This window comes from Macrosteles quadrilineatus, unplaced genomic scaffold (assembly GCF_028750875.1).
Source record: "Macrosteles quadrilineatus isolate MER2022 unplaced genomic scaffold, UCM_ALF_1.0 Scaffold_8__2_contigs__length_117827958, whole genome shotgun sequence".
NCBI classification, from domain to species: domain Eukaryota; kingdom Metazoa; phylum Arthropoda; class Insecta; order Hemiptera; family Cicadellidae; genus Macrosteles; species Macrosteles quadrilineatus.
Genome location: NW_026542601.1, coordinates 35,848,508 through 35,866,934, shown reverse-complemented (window position 1 = coordinate 35,866,934; position 18,427 = coordinate 35,848,508). Strand labels below are relative to the sequence as shown.

At 38.1% G+C, this 18,427-nt stretch overlaps 1 protein-coding gene across 1 annotated transcript in view; it reads left to right on the top strand.

Annotated features, from left to right (window-relative positions):
• The window catches only part of LOC129000317 (transmembrane protein 214-A-like), a 49,930-nt gene that overhangs the window by 15,823 nt on the left and 15,680 nt on the right, over positions 1-18,427 (top strand). The window contains exons 2-10 of the mRNA XM_054427279.1: positions 850-1,037; positions 7,264-7,448; positions 8,018-8,115; positions 12,295-12,483; positions 14,721-14,920; positions 15,735-15,836; positions 16,970-17,081; positions 17,466-17,554; positions 18,223-18,340. Coding sequence (XP_054283254.1) covers positions 850-1,037; positions 7,264-7,448; positions 8,018-8,115; positions 12,295-12,483; positions 14,721-14,920; positions 15,735-15,836; positions 16,970-17,081; positions 17,466-17,554; positions 18,223-18,340 — 1,281 coding nt within the window. The remainder of the gene's footprint in view (positions 1-849; positions 1,038-7,263; positions 7,449-8,017; positions 8,116-12,294; positions 12,484-14,720; positions 14,921-15,734; positions 15,837-16,969; positions 17,082-17,465; positions 17,555-18,222; positions 18,341-18,427) is intronic.

Here is an 18,427-nt window from a genome sequence, read left to right as displayed (position 1 = left end):
TAATGTGCTCTTTGTATCTTAACTTAAATTTATACCCTTATCTAGGCCTACTTATTTACTACTTTCTATATTATAGTATTTAAAAGCAAATCCTGGTCAGCCAACCACAAAGTAGGCATACACTTATAATAATCTTATATATAAAAAAAACATTTCATATATGGACACCTTATTTTGTCCAAGCTATTAGAAAAATTGCAATAGTGTATGAAATAAAACACCTATGGTCTAATAAAAAATAGCCTTAATCATTTGTTGGAAGTACTACCTACTCATTTTGTCAAAGCTCTTTTTCCAAGAACAAATGGGCCGGTAGATCTTTCCACTAAGTGTTGTTCACTGCTCTCCCTTTCAACTCTAGCCAACAATCACGCAATTCGTTCTTCCATTTTATAATATCGCAAAATAAGGTCAAACACAAGGGCGTACACAGATATTAGGCTCCGGGAAACCCGTTACATCACAGAGCGCTCACGGAAGCTACTTCCAGTAGTGACACAAACCACTTCCCAAGGTCAACTGACAACTGGGAAAGGGGTAAGAGTAGCCGAAACTGATTCCGCGAAAGAGGTGCGTGAGGTACGTCAGGCGACAGCCCTGCCGAACGCAAACTATGGTTTTAATAAAGGAAAAATATAGTGACCCGTAACTTCCTAGTGAGGTAACTTCCGTGATGCACCCGATGCCGTTAACGTTAGGTTATGACCGTTCCCCTTGTAAAAAATGTGAAAATGCCATTAGTGTCAAATCACACATAATTGGTTCATAATAGGGAATGGAATCTCAAAGTAATTTGAGCTTGGGGTTGGTGTCTCTTTTGACTTACTTATAATGATTCCATGTTTTTAGTACCATTGGCACAAGTGAAGACATTGTATTCAGCTTTGGACACCAACAAGGAACTTCCAAAACCTGTTGAAAAGGCTGTAAAAACCAAAGAAAACGAAGCAAAAAAGGCGCAAAAGAAACCTAAGGAAAAGAAAGAGCCTGTGAAAGAAAGTAGGCCACCTAAAACTATAGATGCTGCAGTCGCATTGGTAAGTAGTCATTCAAAATAAAGAAATATTAGAAACGTAAAAAATAAGAAACAACTATCGGTACGGTTTCTTTAAAACCTAAAAGAATAGTACCCTTGGTAACCACCAAGGGGGATAAAAGTAGCCTAATAGCCTATCTATTGTAATTTTTTTCAAAGAATAAATCAATAATTTTAGGAATAAGGAAAAATGAAATTTTTATTAACACGTTAACTTAGCTTCAGTGTGAGCTCAGCCACACACGGGGAACATTGCTTCCGATTGCCGCTTATTGTGCCAGTGTTTTACTTCAATTGAGTATAATTTGTTTTCATATACAAAAGTGGAAGGGATTGTTCCAAATTTAGTGTAGTGTGGGGTTATGGCTTGGATATAGTGAAATGAAATAGAATATAATGATAACAATAACTACAGTGAAGCATTGTGGAAGGAACCTGACCTAAAAATTGTGCTTGACGCCTTTTTGATGTTTTTGTTGATGGTGTATCTAGATTTTTCATAACCTACTTTTTCTAATACTAAGAGCCTGCTGTTTAATGCTGCTATCTGTTGAGTTCTTGTAAAACTATGTCCACAACGACTGAAACACAGTACATGTTATAATATGCCTCTCCTATTGGATGAAACTAAATTTAAACATTTTGACACACTCATCTACGCAGCGCTTTGGCTGCTCCCATCACCGGCGCCGCCAGGCATCTAAAACCTCAACCGCAGATGGTATAACAAAATCTTGTGATATGTCTTAAGTGTGTTATTGGTTAAGAATAAGTCTAGCGATTCTTTTGCTAACTTTTTAAGGAAAGACTATGACAAGCATATTGTGATAGAAAATATTCCCAGCTGTTGTTGGACATTGTTATTTTATTTGTTTATGTTGAATGTTTGTAATCATTATTTCATTCTCTAGATTTAACTCTTACTTATGAATTCCATTACCTACTTGAGTTGTCTTACTAATATTATAAATGTGAAAGTTTGTGTGTTTGTTTGAAGGTCAATCACGCTTTAACCATTGGGATTGGGCTGAAATTTGGCATGATGATAACTCATATTCCCGATTAACATATAGGCATATTCTTATCTCAAAAATCATTTCGGGCTCCGCCCCAGTGGCTCTGTAGTTTCCCATGTTAACTTTATGAGTATTCATATTTAAAAGGAATTACAGAATTTAGTCAGCTGTTTCAACTAACAAAGTTGGTTCTATGATAATGCAAAAGTATTAAAAAGTTATAAGATTTACCAACAGGGTGCAGCACTATTATTTTTTACGTTTATGAAATCACCTAATTTGAACCAAGGAGCAACAAAAAACTGTGATAGGCAATGGAGAACTGTCAAAGTAAGATTGTTTACAGTTATGTTCATGTTTTTAATTGCATGAAAAATTTAAAAAAGCAAATTTTATCAAACTGTATTCTCCCCCATTGCAAACGCTAAGTTGGAGTATAACTGCAATAATCATTTTACACTTTTATGCCAACCCCGTACGAAGGACGGGTACTCTGCTAGTGTTAAATAAAGCCTACTTATTCAAGGCAAACAATCTTTATTCTTCAACAATTTATTTAACACAATATCTGTAATCATGGAAAAACATTTTGCTCCTGCAAAACTTTCAATAGATCCAAACTCTTCAACAGCAGCAATGGAATGGAATCACTGGCTCAGGACATTTACAAATTTTATTGAAGTGACAGAAGCAAATGAATCTGAGAAATTGAAACTTCTAATCAACTATGTGGTGCCGTCAGTATATACCTACTTATATCAGTGAATGTTTGAATTTTAAAGATGCAATTGGTAATCTTCAAAATCTATATTGTAAGCCAGTGAACGAAGTAGGCCTATTTGCTCGCCATATCTACTCAATATCTACATATCGCAATATCTACTCGTCAGCAACAACCAGGAGAATCAGTTGACCAATATCTAGAAGCTTTAAAGATACTCAGCAAAGACTGCAATTTTAAAGCTACTTCTGCAGAAGAAAATAGAGATGCATTTGTAAATGGCCTGATTGCTCCACACATTCGCCAGAGACTGCTAGAGAACTTTAAGCTGCCTCTTCAAGATGCTTATGAACAGGCCCGTTGTTTGGAAAGTGCACAACTACAAACCCTCCTATATCAACCCAGCTCAAATCTCAATTCAGTTTTAAAACAAGGAAACTCAATCGTTCAAGACGATGATACAAATAATCCAACCATAGCCGCTACTTCTAGGAGTAATATTAGATGTTTCTTCTGTGGATTCAATAGACATCCAAGAAATGACTGTCCCGCAAGAAATTCTTACTGTAAAGGTTGTGGTAAAAACTTTGTTAACTTTGTCACTTTGTTAAGGTATGTAAGTCTTCCTCTCAAATAAATAGATCAAGTTTTGGTCAAAACTCAAAAATTAAACATATAACTTCATCAGTCATAAGCCACATAAGTTGTTCTTCAAGTTATCCCCTAGGTCTTTCAAAAGCTATTGTCCCAGTTAATGTAAATGGTAAAGCAGCTCAAGACCTAATTGACACTAGTAGTACCACTATTTTCCTGAGTAGTGACTTAGTAAATCAACTGAAAATAAAAACCTATCCTTCTAAAATCAGTCAAGTATCAATGGCAGCTTCTTAGTTAACTTCTAAAACTAAAGGTGAATGCAAAGTTAATTTGAAGATTCTTGGTAACTCATACAATAATGTGATTTTGTACATTTTACCCAATCTCTGTTGTGATTTGATAATAGGTCATGATTTACTCAGTCGTCATTCTAAATTAGAACTCAAATTAGGTGGACCCGAACCTCCTCTTGCTATAGTATCTATAGCTGCTGCAAATGTACCACAAGCTTCCCTATTTGAGCATATTTCACATGATTGTCACCATATTTCTGTGAAATCTCGCCGTCATACAGTAACAGATTATCAGTTTATTTCAGAAGAAATTCGCTCACTATTGCATGAAGGCGTAATAGAACCAACTATATCTCCATGGAGAGCTCAAGCTTTTGTTACCAGCTCCAAAAACCATAAGAAGTGTATGGTAATAGACTACTCTAACACTATAAACAGATTTCCAAGTCTCGATGCTTATCCAATCCCAAATCTTGAAGAAATTGTCAATAAAGTTGCTAACTATGAAGTGTTTAGTGCCATTGATTTAAAAAGCGCTTACCATCAAATACCGATCAAGGCTGAAGATAAGCCTTTTACAGCTTTTGAAGCATGTGGTCAGCTGTATCAATTTACCAGAATTCCTTTTGGGGTGACAAATGGAGTTGCTGCGTTCCAAAGAGTTATTGATGGCATAATCAGGGCAGAAAATCTTAATGACACCTTTACTTATTTAGATGACATAACAGTATGTGGTAAAACACAAGAGGAGCATGATAGGAACCTAAACAGGCTGATGAACGCTGCTAGTACGTATAACTTGACTATTAATGAAAATAAATGTTCTTTTTCAATGAAATTGATTAGTCTCCTTGGATATACAATAAGCAACAAAACCATTAAGCCAGATTCTGATTGGCTTTTACCTCTAAAGAACTTCCCCTTGCCCACAAATGCATCATCCCTAAGAAGGGCAGTAGGAATCTTTTCCCCACGATTTTTAGAAAAGGTTAAAGTTCTGACAACCAGCTCTTTCCCTTTATCCGCAACGGCTATAAATGCATTTAATGAACTGAAACAAGAGATTGAAAATGCCTCAATGAGTCCCATAAATCCTGATCCACCCTTCACTGTTGAGACTGATGCATCTGACACTGTAATAGCAGCAACACTGACCCAGGAAGGAAAACCTGTAGCCTTTTTCTCAAGAGCTCTGTCTATAGTGAACTAAAGCACAGTTCGGTTGAAAAGGAAGCATATGCATTATGCAATCATGGAGTCAGTACGAAAATGGAGACACTATTTGCTAGGCAGACATTTCAAACTAATATCAGACCAGAAGTCTGTCTCTTTCATGTTCAACTCTAAGATATCGGGGAAAATTAAGAATGACAAAATCATGAGGTGGAGACTAGAACTATCAAGCTATAGTTATGATATTGTTTATAGACCTAAACTGAATGTAGCTGCTGACTCTCTATCACGAGTATGCTCGATGAGCGACAAAATGAACAGACTTCATAAATATCCTGAAAGAATGTGTCATCCTGGTGAAACTCGTATGTATCATTGGATAAGAAGCAAAAATTTACCATACTCCCTTGATGAGGTAAGAAGAATGACTGCTTCCTGTGGTTTCTGAAGTAAAACCAAGATTCTTCAAACATGATGGAAAATTAATAAAAGCAACATCACCGTTCGAGCGTCTTAGCCTGGATTTTAAGGGTCCTCTTCCCTCTTCTACAAGAAATCGGTATATGCTAACAATCATTGATGAGTACTCACAATTTCCATTTGCGTACCCATGTCCTGATATGTCCTCTTCGACTGTTATTTGCAAACTGAAACAGTTATTTTCATTGTTCGGTACTCCTAGCTACATTCACTCCGATCAGGGATCTCCTTTTCTTTCAAAAGAACTAAAGGAGTTTCTCACTTTAAACGACATTGCTTCTAGTCGGACTACTGCTTACAACCCTCAGTGTAATGGCCAGGTTGAGAGGTATAATGGTACAATCTGGAGAACAGTAGAACTTGCCCTTAAGAACTATCAACTTGACGTGACAAAGTGGGAATTAGTTCTGGATGAAGCTCTTCAATCTATCCGATCCTTGCTTTGTACTGCCACGAATTGTACGCCACATGAACGAATGTTTGGACATCCCAGAAAATCACAAAATGGTGTTTCCACACCAACCTGGTTGATGACTCCTGGAAAAGTGTTGATGAGACGTCCTATCAGAAACTCTAAGTATGAACCAATAGTGCAGGAGGTGACGTTGCTGGAAGGAAACTCTGATTACGCTCATGTACGATTGCCAGATGGGCGTGAGACAACAGTGTCTACACGCAACTTAGCTCCTTGTGGAAAACAAGGTGAGAGAACAGATTTTGATGATGGATCAACACAGGAGAACCACACAATGGAACTTAATAGCGATGTAAACTTAGTAGACGAAACCCAGAATGTGTCTCATCCCGATCCAGAGGTGATAGAAGAATCTGCAACTCAAGAGCCTCTACAAACCTTAAGGACTGATGAAACCAAATCACAGAGACGAAGCTCAAGACAGAAAAAACTACCTTCTCATCTTAAAGACTTTAAATTATATTAGCGGGGAAGAATGTGATAGAAAATATTCCCAGCTGTTGTTGGACATTGTTATTTTATTTGTTTATCTTGAATGTTTGTAATCATTATTTGTATTTCATTCTCTAGATTTGACTCTTACTTATGAATTCCATTACTTGAATTGTGTTAAATAAAGCCTACTCATTCAAGGCAAACAATCTTTATTCTTCAACACATATTAATTTGTTTTTGGGTCTTTGCATTCATAGATTCTACTTTTACGCAGTGCTCAATTTGTATAAAATAAGGTGCCGTGTGATTTGTGCTATTTATTGTGATTTGTACCAATATTTTTATCTTTCCGAAAGAGATATCAGAACTCGGTTCCGTCGCGTTCCCCGCAAATCGAGCACTGCTTTTCGTATTTGCTTACTTAAACTACACTAATAATCGGGTCTTCAGGGTTCAACCACGTCACAAACTTAAACTTATAACATGAAGCTAACCGTTTTGGACTCATTGCAGGAAGCCATCATTGGAGGAGGCTTCTGTAGATGAGACAATGAGGCTGAAATGTTATAAGTTTATGTTTGTGAAGCAGTTGAACCTTGCAGATAAAATTCGTAGTGTTTGTGTTAGTGACCCAGGAAATCTTAGCTCAAATATGCTATTTGCGTACCTGTTCTTTGTGAATTTAATTATGACTTGTTTACCTCGGTATAGGTTAATACAAGAACAAGAAGTATTTTAATTTTGACCATGACCACTGTATAAAGGTCCCCTACAGTTTGACGTTGGAATTAAGTAAGAATCTAGGTTTTTGGTGAATTTCCCATATAGGAAACCAGCTACTACCGTAGGTCTTGTGGTAAGATCTGGTACCAGGACTGATTTACTTGTTTGTTTCATGATGTTCCCATAAGCTAAAAACACCAACTGTTTGAATTCATATAAAACCTAGTTCTAGTTATATATGTATACAGGGTGTCTTGTAAGTAGGTACAAATAATTTAAGAATAGGTTTATAGAGTCGTTGCACAAAATTGCAGATAACCGCAGTTGACGTGCAGAACGTGCTGGAGGTGGGGCAGGCTAGGTTTCCTGACGCACCTCTAGTGTGGCTCAAAGGGTTTGCTTCGTGGCTCAACACCAAACTGCCTGTTGATCACACGGATAATACGTTTACTGCCAAGAGTTGGGAATACCCTCTGTGTTTGCTACACAAAGATATCAGGTAGGGCAGGGTTCTTCCTACTATTAACTAAGGGGTTTGCTATAAAATCAAATGTATAGCTTCAGCTTGATACTTTCTGTAGCGGTCTACATTTTTAAATCAACATCTGTGAAATCAGTAGACAGAGAAAAACTGCCTGTGTATCTTCTGCGTTGCTATAATTTGTTTAATTATGGTATAAATGAGCTTGCATTAATTGCAAAATTCTTTTGTTTCACACCTCTCTGTGGTATAGTGAGCTGATGTAAACTCTTTTGGTTTTTTCTTCCTATTATTAGCTGCATGGTAGCCAAGAAAGTAATATCTTTTCACATCTCTTGTAAATTAGAAAAGTAAGTAAAATTGAATAAAGAACATTCTCAAAGTTTGTATTTTTATTATAAATTAATTCAAATTTATTGTATTCACTCTACCTTTTTATCATTCAATATTTCTTTCACTTTAATTAATTTTAAAACAATATTATTATTTAATACTAGGTTTTAAACCTCCAACTTGAATATAATTGACCCATTACTTTATTTAACTAGGTACTTAGTCAAAAAAAATTAATCGATAACTGTTGTCAGGTCTGTTCTAAAGAAAGCTTTGAAAGAGGTGCCTGATGCTGCAGTCCAGATGTTCTTTGATTACTGCCTTACGTCAATGGCAAATGATATGACCAAAGGTAGGTTATGAATAATGAGAATTATTTCAGGTTTGAAATAACAGGTTCATTAAGGGGTTTAACCCTCTAGACCACCTAGCCTAGCACTTAGGTGGAAAAGACCTACATTGTGTTTCGGTAATTACTGTATGGGAAAGCAGGCTGAGGTTCACAGTCACATAAACTCAGGGAAGGGGTTGCATGAAATAGTAGTAGTGTCTAGTCAAACTTCTTGTTAGGATCATGTTATACCAGCGCATTTGTCACGGGAAATAGGACGCTAAATTTCCAGGTTAAGTGAAGCTGCAAACGCAGTGGGAACCATGCATCGCAAGGGCATACCCTTGTACACAGATCATTGGTAAGACAACGGGGTCACGGGGTGATCGTCAGTATGACTCGCGGTCACGGCGTGATCGTTGGTAGTATTCCTGAAATTTCAGGACCTGTCCATCCCTACTTATTTCCACGATAGACACCATCCAGTTAGGTGGCTTTTTGTTATGATCTGAATGGATAAGAGTCCACTCCGACACAAGAACACTGAAACACTTTTTTCTTTGGAAGAGATGTCCCTTGGTTGAAAATGCTGTTGGTTGTGTATGATGAAAAATCTTTTGTGTTTATTGTTCTGAAGTACACTCTTTCACATTCAGGTACGCCTGCTGTTCTAACAAAAATCCTTAAATCTCCTTTTGATTTATGCTGCATCCATAAATAAACAGTAAACAAGTTTTTACTGAAGTCTATATTTACAAAAATGTTTACACACACTAGTATCGCGGTCTTATCAATCGGACAACGAGACGACAAAAGTCCAAACAGCCGTCGAACGGCCAAAATGCCAACAACCCCAGTCCATGAAATGAAACCGAGGAAGAAAGACCTCACGCCATAACTCCCTTGGTAGTCTAAAATAGCATTGTGTGTGTAAATACTTTTTTTAAATATAGACTATAGTGTAATAAAAGAAGATGAATTAAGAAGACCTCTGAAGATGTCACATAAGGTGCAGAAATGCATAGGGTGACACAAACATCTTACACAAGAACTCAGGCAACAATGAGTCTAAATCTAATATCATTCAACTGTTTCCTTTTAGCGAATTTCCCATATAGGGAATAATCTATTACCGTAGTACTCATGGTAAGACCTGGATCCGGGACCGATTAATTTTTTTGTTTTGAGGTCCCTAGAGGCCAAAAACACCATCCGTTCAAATTCATATATATATATTTATATATATATATATATGTGTCCGTTAGCACGATAACTCAAGCAAAAATGATCCGATTTTGATGAAATTTTGTACAAACGTGTAAACCTACATTTATTTGAACGAGTTCGCGAACCAGCATGATCGGACTATGGGAACGGGGGTTTATGGGGGGTTTTATGGGGTAAAAATAGGTTTTTCCCATTTTTGACCCTAAAAACACAAAATTATACAATTTCTTTTCACACCATTTTGTAGGGCATAAAAAAACAAATAATTTAGTATATTGAAGCGTTATTGTGCGCCTAATGGTTACGGAGATTATTCCAAAAAACTGTAAATTTAAAATCCCCATGTTTTTCTTATGGAGAATAAGTCAACTGTTGTAGTTTGCTTGTTTATGAACATATTTTGATCGAATTTGGAAAATACATTAGTTTCTTACTAAACTATTAACATAAAAAAACAGTTTTACCCTCCCTGTTGCAGCAAACCTAAGTACTCGTTAAACTAATCCTATACTCTAATACGAGCAATGTTTGCTTGTATGTATGTATGCTTGCACCAAGATCTCGAAAACGGCTCCGACGATTTTCTTCAAATGTTGTAAATAGTTTATTTTTGGCCTAAAAACGAGTTTACTGCAGTTAGAACTGCCAACAAAAATCTAATTACGTAGAAAGATGAAACTGAAAGTCACATTTTTTAACATTAGTCTAATGGGTTGCTAAGTAACCATCTTGGCAGAATTAAATAACAAGGAAAAAGTAAACAAAAGACTTGTAAGTTGTCTATCCACAGTATACTAGCAAAACAAAATACAGTACAAAAGGAAACATCAGTTGTTACCGGTACTATTGAGCAAAGATTATACTGATGATTACTCGATACATTGTAGTCAAGGGTAGCAGTGTGGAGAGTGGGATCTGTTTATGACAATTAGATTACGGTATCTGCAATTTTTAAATGCTCTGGGAAGGGAGGGAAACAGGTCCATGACGTAGGAAGTAATGAAGGAAGTAGTAAAGGTGAAGCGTCTGGAGTGTGGGAACTGTTTATGACGATTAGATTAAGATATCTGCAATCCTAAAATGCTATGGGAAGGGAGGGAAACAGGTCCGTGACGTACAAAGTGGTGAAGGAAGTAGTAAAGGCGAGCAGTCTGGAGTGTGGGAACTGTTTATGACGATTAGATTAAGGTATCTACAATCCTAAAATGCTATGGGAAGGGAGGTAAACAGGTCTGTGACGTAGGAAGTGATGAAGGAAGTAGTAAAAGCAAGCAGTCTGGAGTGTAGGAACTGTTTATGACGATTAGATTAAGATATCTGCAATCAAAAAATGCCATGGGAAGGGAGGGATACAGGTCCGCGACGCAGGAAGTATTGAAGGAAATAGTAAATGCGAGAAGTCTGGAGTGTAGGAACTGTTTATGACGATAGATTAAGGTATCTGCAATCAAAAAATGCCATGGGAAGGGAGGGATACAGGACCGCGACGCAAGAAGTGGTGAAGGAAATAGTAAATGCGAGTAGTCTGGAGTGTGGGAACTGTTTATGACGATTAGATTAAGGTATCTACAATCCTAAAATGCTATGGGAAGGGAGGGAAACAGGTCCGTGACGTAGGGAGTCATGAAGGAAGTAGTAAAGGCGAGCAGTCTGGAGTGTAGTAACTGTTTATGACGATTAGATTAAGGTATCTGCAATCCAAAAATGCTATGGGAAGGGAGGGAAACAGGTCCATGACGTAGGAAGTGATGAAGGAAGTAGTAAAGGTGAAGCGTCTGGAGTGTGGGAACTGTTTATGACGATTAGATTAAGGTATCTACAATCCTAAAATGCTATGGGAAAAGAGGGAAACCGGTCCGCGACGTAGGAAGTGATGAAGGAAGTAATAAATGCGAGCAGTCCGGATTGTGAGAACTGTTTATGATGTTTAGATTAAGGTATCTGCAATCCTAAAATGCTATGGGAAGGGAGGAAAAAAGGTCCGTGACATAGGAAGTGGTGAAGGAAGTAGTCAAGGCGAGCTGTCCGGAGTGTGGGAACTGTTTATGACGATTAGATTAAGATATCTGCAATCCTAAAATGCTATGGGAAGGGAGGGAAACAGGTCTGAGACGTAGGAAGTGGCGAAGGAAGTAGTTAAGGTAAGCAGTCTGGAGTGTGGGAACTGTTTGTGACGTTTGATTAAGGTATCTGCAATCCTAAAATGCTATGGGAAGGGAGGAAAACAGGTCCGAGGCGTATGAAGTGGTGAAGGAAGTATTAAAGGAAAGCAGTCGGGAGAGTTGGAACTGGAAACCGTTTGTAGCAGTTATATTAATGCATCTGCAATACTGAAATGCTATGAGAAGGGAAGGAAACGTGTCCACGGCATAGGAAATGGTGAAAGAAGTAGTAAAGGCTAGCAGTGCGGAGTCGAATGTTTGTGGCAATTATATTAATTTATCTATAATACTAAAATGGTATGGAAAGAGATGAAAACAGGTCCACGACGTAGGAAGTAGTAAAGTTTAGCATCGCCGAGTGTGGGAACTGTGCCTGGCAGTTAGATAAATGTATCTTACATCCTAAAATGCTATGAGAAGGGAAGGAAACAGGTCCTTGACGTAGGAAATGGTGAAGGAAGTAGTAAAGGTGAGCAGTGTGGAGTTTGGGAATGGATTAATCTATCTGCAATCCTAAACTGCTTTCAGAGTAAACTAATGATTTTCCCCAAGCAAAGCTCGGTCCCCAGGTACTTCTATTTAAATAGGGAATAAATATGATATTTTTAAGGAAGCATTTTAGTGTAAATCCTATCAGGCTAATGGAAATTCGCTTAGTCTGCAGGTTTGCTGCGGCGGGGGTATTTTAATAAATATTGGGCTACAGGTCCACATAAACGAAGGCCTACTTCAGCGCCTAACAGTTAATACTTTCACATACTAACCAAGATGAGTGGATTTGCATTTTGATAAGTTTGTTGTTATTTTTCAGGCAGTCCAGTGACGGGATACAAGATGTTGCTACAGTTGGTAGCATCGCAGACTCCATCTGTCGCGGTGGCAGACCTGGCGAAGGCAGCGACGTTACGTCACTCATACCAGAACCGTCCCGCTATCGGATGCTCGGTGATGTGGGCGCTTGGACAGGGCGGATTCAAAGACATCCTTGCTGGACTTCAGGGTAAGACTTTCTGAGCTATTGTGTTTTCCAGAGTATCTAATTAGTTGAATATTCTAGACCAGTGTTTCCTAACATGTGGTAAGCGACCTTTGGGGCTGTAGGATGATCTTAATACAAGAATTATATTTCACATGTATGTCAGGATTGTTTGGTGTATATATACAACTTGACATTAGAACAACCATAAGAGTTTTTGGTAAGTTTAATACAGTAAAACCCCGATTATACGAATTAATTGGGACCGGGGTCAGTCCCGATAAAAAAAAATTAGGATAATCGGACACAGAATGGTAACGAATGAACTTTATTGAGTATAACCAAGACAGAGCTGTTAAATTTAATTGAAGTACAGTAGAGGAACAAATACTGAGATAAATAAAAACAAAATTACAGTACAATATTAAGTTCTTTTCAAAAAGTTCTTTAACAACGCTTACTTATACATCTCGATCAGTGTAAGTTGCCATGACATTGTAGCTCATTTCCGCGCAGCTAAAACCCGCAGGCGCCGGACGGCAAGAAGCTGTACACCGTCACACACTGGTTGCCGCTCCATCCATTTAAGGGCGTTGTCAAAACAGAATTGTTCTTGAAATTGTGTATCCATCCCGTGCTTGTTTTAAAATCAGCTACACCCATTTTTTCACAGAACATTTGCGCCTTTTCACATAAAATAGGTCCTGAAATCGGTTGTCCATTAGATCGTTGGTACCAGGTAAAAACTGCATTCTCAAGCTGTTCATCTTTTGCCTTTTTCATTACTTTTCGCGACAAACATCCATCATCACTTTCCAATGTTGTCACAAAACTTAAAATGTTTTCACTTATTTTTAGCGAATTTCCCTATAGGGAAGTAGCTATTACCGTAGGTCTCATGGTAAGACTTAGGCCCGGGACCGATTTACTTTTTCATTTTAATGTCCCCAGAGGCCAAAAACACCATTCGTTCAAATTTTTATATATGTATATATATATATATAGATATATATATATATAGATTTATATATATATGTGTCCGTGAACACGATAACTTGAGTAATTTTTATCCGATTTTGATGAAATTTGGTTTGAAGGTGTAAGGCGGGATAAACTTGAATGAGTTCGCGATCCAGCATGATCGGACCATGGGAACAGGGCTTTATGGAGGGTTTTATGGGGTAAAAATTGGTTTTTCTCACTTTTTACCCTCAAAACACAAAATTTCCCAATTTTTCTCTAAACCTTCTTAAAGGGCTTAAAAAAACAAACAATTCAGTATATCAAAGTGTTTTTGTACGGTTATTGGTTACGGAGAAAACTAAAAAAATGGTAAATTTAAAATTCCCATGTTATTCTTATGGAGAATATTGTAAAATGTTGTAGTTTGCTTGTTTATGGATATATTTTGATCAAACTTGGCAAATTTATTTATTTTATAGTAAGCTATCAATATTTTACTAAAAACACACTACTTTATTAGTTTCCTTGTAGCAGCAAACCTAGGTACTCGTTAAACCTAATGTTATTTAAATAGATCAATTGAAAATCAATTCGGCCAAATGGAAATTCGCTTAGACGGCAGGTTTGCTGCGGCGGGGGTATTTTATGTCAGTAATCGTAGCTGCCCTGACACCAAAACTCTGCACAACTAATACCTTTCCCGCCACTCCGTTTTTTAACTGGTTGATTATTTCCACTTTGTCCTTTAGCGATAGGAATACATGTTTTCGTTTTGCACTCAATTTTCCTACTTATTTAAACACACATAACCATTAAATAATTCAAATCACAAGTTTGACAAACTCACAACTAAAATAAAATAAAATACGAACAAAAACAAAAAAACAGCGATCTGCACAGTAGGAGAGGGAGGAGCTAACTAACCTAGCTCTGATAGTTCACATGTCATTGGGTAGGGGGAGTGGCTGCAGGTGGATGCACAATACACTCTGCGCATCAAAACACTGCCACGCTGTCAATTCACTACACCGCCGGGTGGGGTGGCATCATCATTGTGTTAACACGACAGTCAGTCGAATTTTTGCACTTGGTTTTAATTTTTTATACTAAGCTTAGAGCCGATTTGGATAATTGGCGATGCGGTTAATCGGTACTCAGATAATAGGCGTTTTACTGTATAATAAAAAAATAAGTGATTGGTTAGAAATTATTTATCTCAAGATGTATGAGTGAGAAAACAAAAACCTCTTGTGTCTGGTGATCGGATTAGATTATCTAACATATTAGTGACTTTGCAGTGTGGAAGCACGTGATGTTCCCAGTGTATCCGTTGAGGAATTACACACACTTTGTAACAGACTACCTCAAGCATCTCCTAGCCAGACATTTAGCCAGCAAAACGATTACAGCCAAACACTACTTGGACATTGTAGATGTGGTTATTTCCTCAACACAACCAGCGAACCACGAGCTGTGGAGTCACTTGAAGACCTTACAGGTACGTGTTGGTTTCTGTAGTGATGTACGATATTTACTAATTGTTACTATCGACTTATTACTTATTAGTAGGGATGGACGGGATTGAATTTATAGTTCGGGACGGGACGGGACGGGATTTTTATTTCCTTCCCGATTTTCGGGACGGGACGGGATGGGATTTTTTCCTGTGCATAAAAAGAAAGATTGGAGTAATGCAGTTACCAAAAAAGGCAAACAAAATCAATTATGACCATTTGCAGCACTGATCCATAAAAAACAAAAAATGTCACAGGGATTGGTATGACTCGCGGTCACGGCATGATCATCGGTATGACTCTGCGGTCATGACGCGATCGTTGGTATGACTCTGCGGTCACGGCGTGTTCGTTGGTATGACTCCGCGGTCACGGCGCGATCGTCGGTATGACATCACGGTCATGGTGCGATCGTCGGAATGTACTTCTTCAAACAAATCTCTTCAACAAATCCTAAGAAGAAGTCCTACAGCAGGACAAAATATTTTTTTCTATATTTCATGTTCTTTTATTGTGTATTTATTAGCCCATGGACTCTAATTTTCTCACAATTAAAAACATTCGTAACTTGTTAAATGTCTTGAAATAATAATATGATTGGTTGATTTACGATTTAACCCAGTTTTACTGGTAAGAATTTGTAAACTTTTGACGTTTAAATAATTTCCTTGATGAAATTGACGAATTCAGATGGATTTTTTCTCCCTTCAAAAAGGTGCCACCTTGCTCACTAATAGCACAAATAACAATTTTTCATTGGGAGTTAATTTCAAAACGTTTACCCTCGTGCTGTTTCAGGAGATATTGTGTAACTCCCAGCCCAGCAACTCTCTACACAGTCTGGTGGAGCCGCTGTTGACAAGACTGAGTAGCAACAGCTCACCTCCTCTTAGGCAAGAGGCAAGTCAATGTAGTGATAAGATACCAGTTATAAAAATAAGCCTTAATAAGATGAGATGATAAGACATTATAGGATAGATAACGTGATAAGACGTTATAAGATAAGATATGTGATAAGATAAGAGTTTTCTCCAGTCTTCACATTAATATTTTACTTCCTTATAAATATGTTTTTGTTGTACTGAATCCAAAACGGCTAATTTCAATGTGCTGCAACGGGCCTAGAAGTTCTTTTAGTCATTGGGGCAACAATGAATCTGCAGCTACCAAAATGTTGAGCGTTTCTTTTTGTATTGAAATTTACTATAGAAAATATGATAATAAATTTAATTGATTTGGATCAAGTGTGAACGTGTCATGGTGAATAGATACATTAAAGAAAGTTGTAAAGAAATATTTATATAACATCTTCTACAAAGGGTAAAAAGTAGTGAAATGTTGTAAAACGGTGATCATTAGTAAAAATTATTATATATCAAAATTTGTCATAATTGTGTAAATTTTTATCTTTTTCCTACAATAATCCTCCTAAATGAGTCATTTTCAAAAACCTCAACTGCCCGTTGTCATAGACTACTTTGCAGAGATTTAACGACAGTGAAGTACTGATGCAGTACAAGTGAAATTAGTGATGACAACAGTGATGAGGTAGAGCAGGCGGGGTTGGTTTGTTATAAGCAAACGTATAATCTCAAAAAAAGCCCAAAATTCCCAACCATCCGCAGTTTGCTATAAAATTCCCACAACCCCTCAATGAAGAAGTGTGTTACCTCAATATATTTATTACATGGTTATGGCTATGGTTTTTTACATGGTGTCTACTGGAAATCACGGATGTCACTGATTTTTCTATAGGGTCACGGAAGTCACTGAAAAGGAAAGGCTTTTCATTTTAAGTCACAGAAAAAAACGGGCCTAGCTAATATTAAGTTCCTCCAGACCTGTCCTTTGTTTTGCTGCAGGCAACGATTATATTCATAATGCAGAATCAGCGAGAATCTATTTTGGGAGCAGGCAACCAGCTAAAATCGGCATTACACAAAAATATTTTATGGACGATTATCTCATATTCAAGTCACAGAAAATTGATGTCCTATATGTACCAAAGGTAAAAGCTTTTTTTGTTGTTTCAGCTGGTCAGATATCTGTGCCACTGTCTGGCTACGGACACCCAGAGTTGGTCTGAGTGGAGGAGAGTCTACACTAAACTACAACCTCAGTCCGCTATTCTCCTTAGGCGTCTCAGTAAGTATGATGACTTGTAGTGTGTAAAGATATAAGATAGTGTCAGCTGGTCAGATATCTGTGCCACAGTCTGGCTACGGACACCCAGAGTTGGTCTGAGTGGAGGAGAGTCTACACTAAACTACAACCTCAGTCCGCTATTCTCCTTAGGCTTCTCAGTAAGTATGATGACTTGTAGTGTGTAAGATATAAGATAGTGTCAGCTGGTCAGATATCTGTGCCACAGTCTGGCTACGGACACCCAGAGTTGGTCTGAGTGGAGGAGAGTCTACACTAAACTACAACCTCAGTCCGCTATTCTCCTTAGGCGTCTCAGTAAGTATGATGACTTGTGGTGTGTAAAGATATAAGATAGTGTCAGCTGGTCAGATATCTGTGCCACAGTCTGGCTACGGACACCCAGAGTTGGTCTGAGTGGAGGAGAGTCTACACTAAACTACAACCTCAGTCCGCTATTCTCCTTAGGCTTCTCAGTAAGTATGATGACTTGTAGTGTGTAAGATATAAGATAGTGTCAGCTGGTCAGATATCTGTGCCACTGTCTGGCTACGGACACCCAGAGTTGGTCTGAGTGGAGGAGAGTCTACACTAAACTACAACCTCAGTCCGCTATTCTCCTTAGGCGTCTCAGTAAGTATGATGACTTGTGGTGTGTAAAGATATAAGATAGTGTCAGCTGGTCAGATATCTGTGCCACTGTCTGGCTACGGACACCCAGAGTTGGTCTGAGTGGAGGAGAGTCTACACTAAACTACAACCTCAGTCCGCTATTCTCCTTAGGCGTCTCAGTAAGTATGATGACTTGTAGTGTGTAAGATATAAGATAGTGTCAGCTGGTCAGATATCTGTGCCACAGTCTGGCTACGGACACCCAGAGTTGGTCTGAGTGGAGGAGAGTCTACACTAAACTACAACCTCAGTCCGCTATTCTCCTTAGGCGTCTCAGTAAGTATGATGACTTGTAGTGTGTAAGATATAAGATAGTGTCAGCTGGTCAGATATCTGTGCCACAGTCTGGCTACGGACACCCAGAGTTGGTCTGAGTGGAGGAGAGTCTACACTAAACTACAACCTCAGTCCGCTATTCTCCTTAGGCGTCTCAGTAAGTATGATGACTTGTAGTGTGTAAGATATAAGATAGTGTCAGCTGGTCAGATATCTGTGCCACTGTCTGGCTACGGACACCCAGAGTTGGTCTGAGTGGAGGAGAGTCTACACTAAACTACAACCTCAGTCCGCTATTCTCCTTAGGCGTCTCAGTAAGTATGATGACTTGTAGTGTGTAAGATATAAGATAGTGTCAGCTGGTCAGATATCTGTGCCACAGTCTGGCTACGGACACCGAG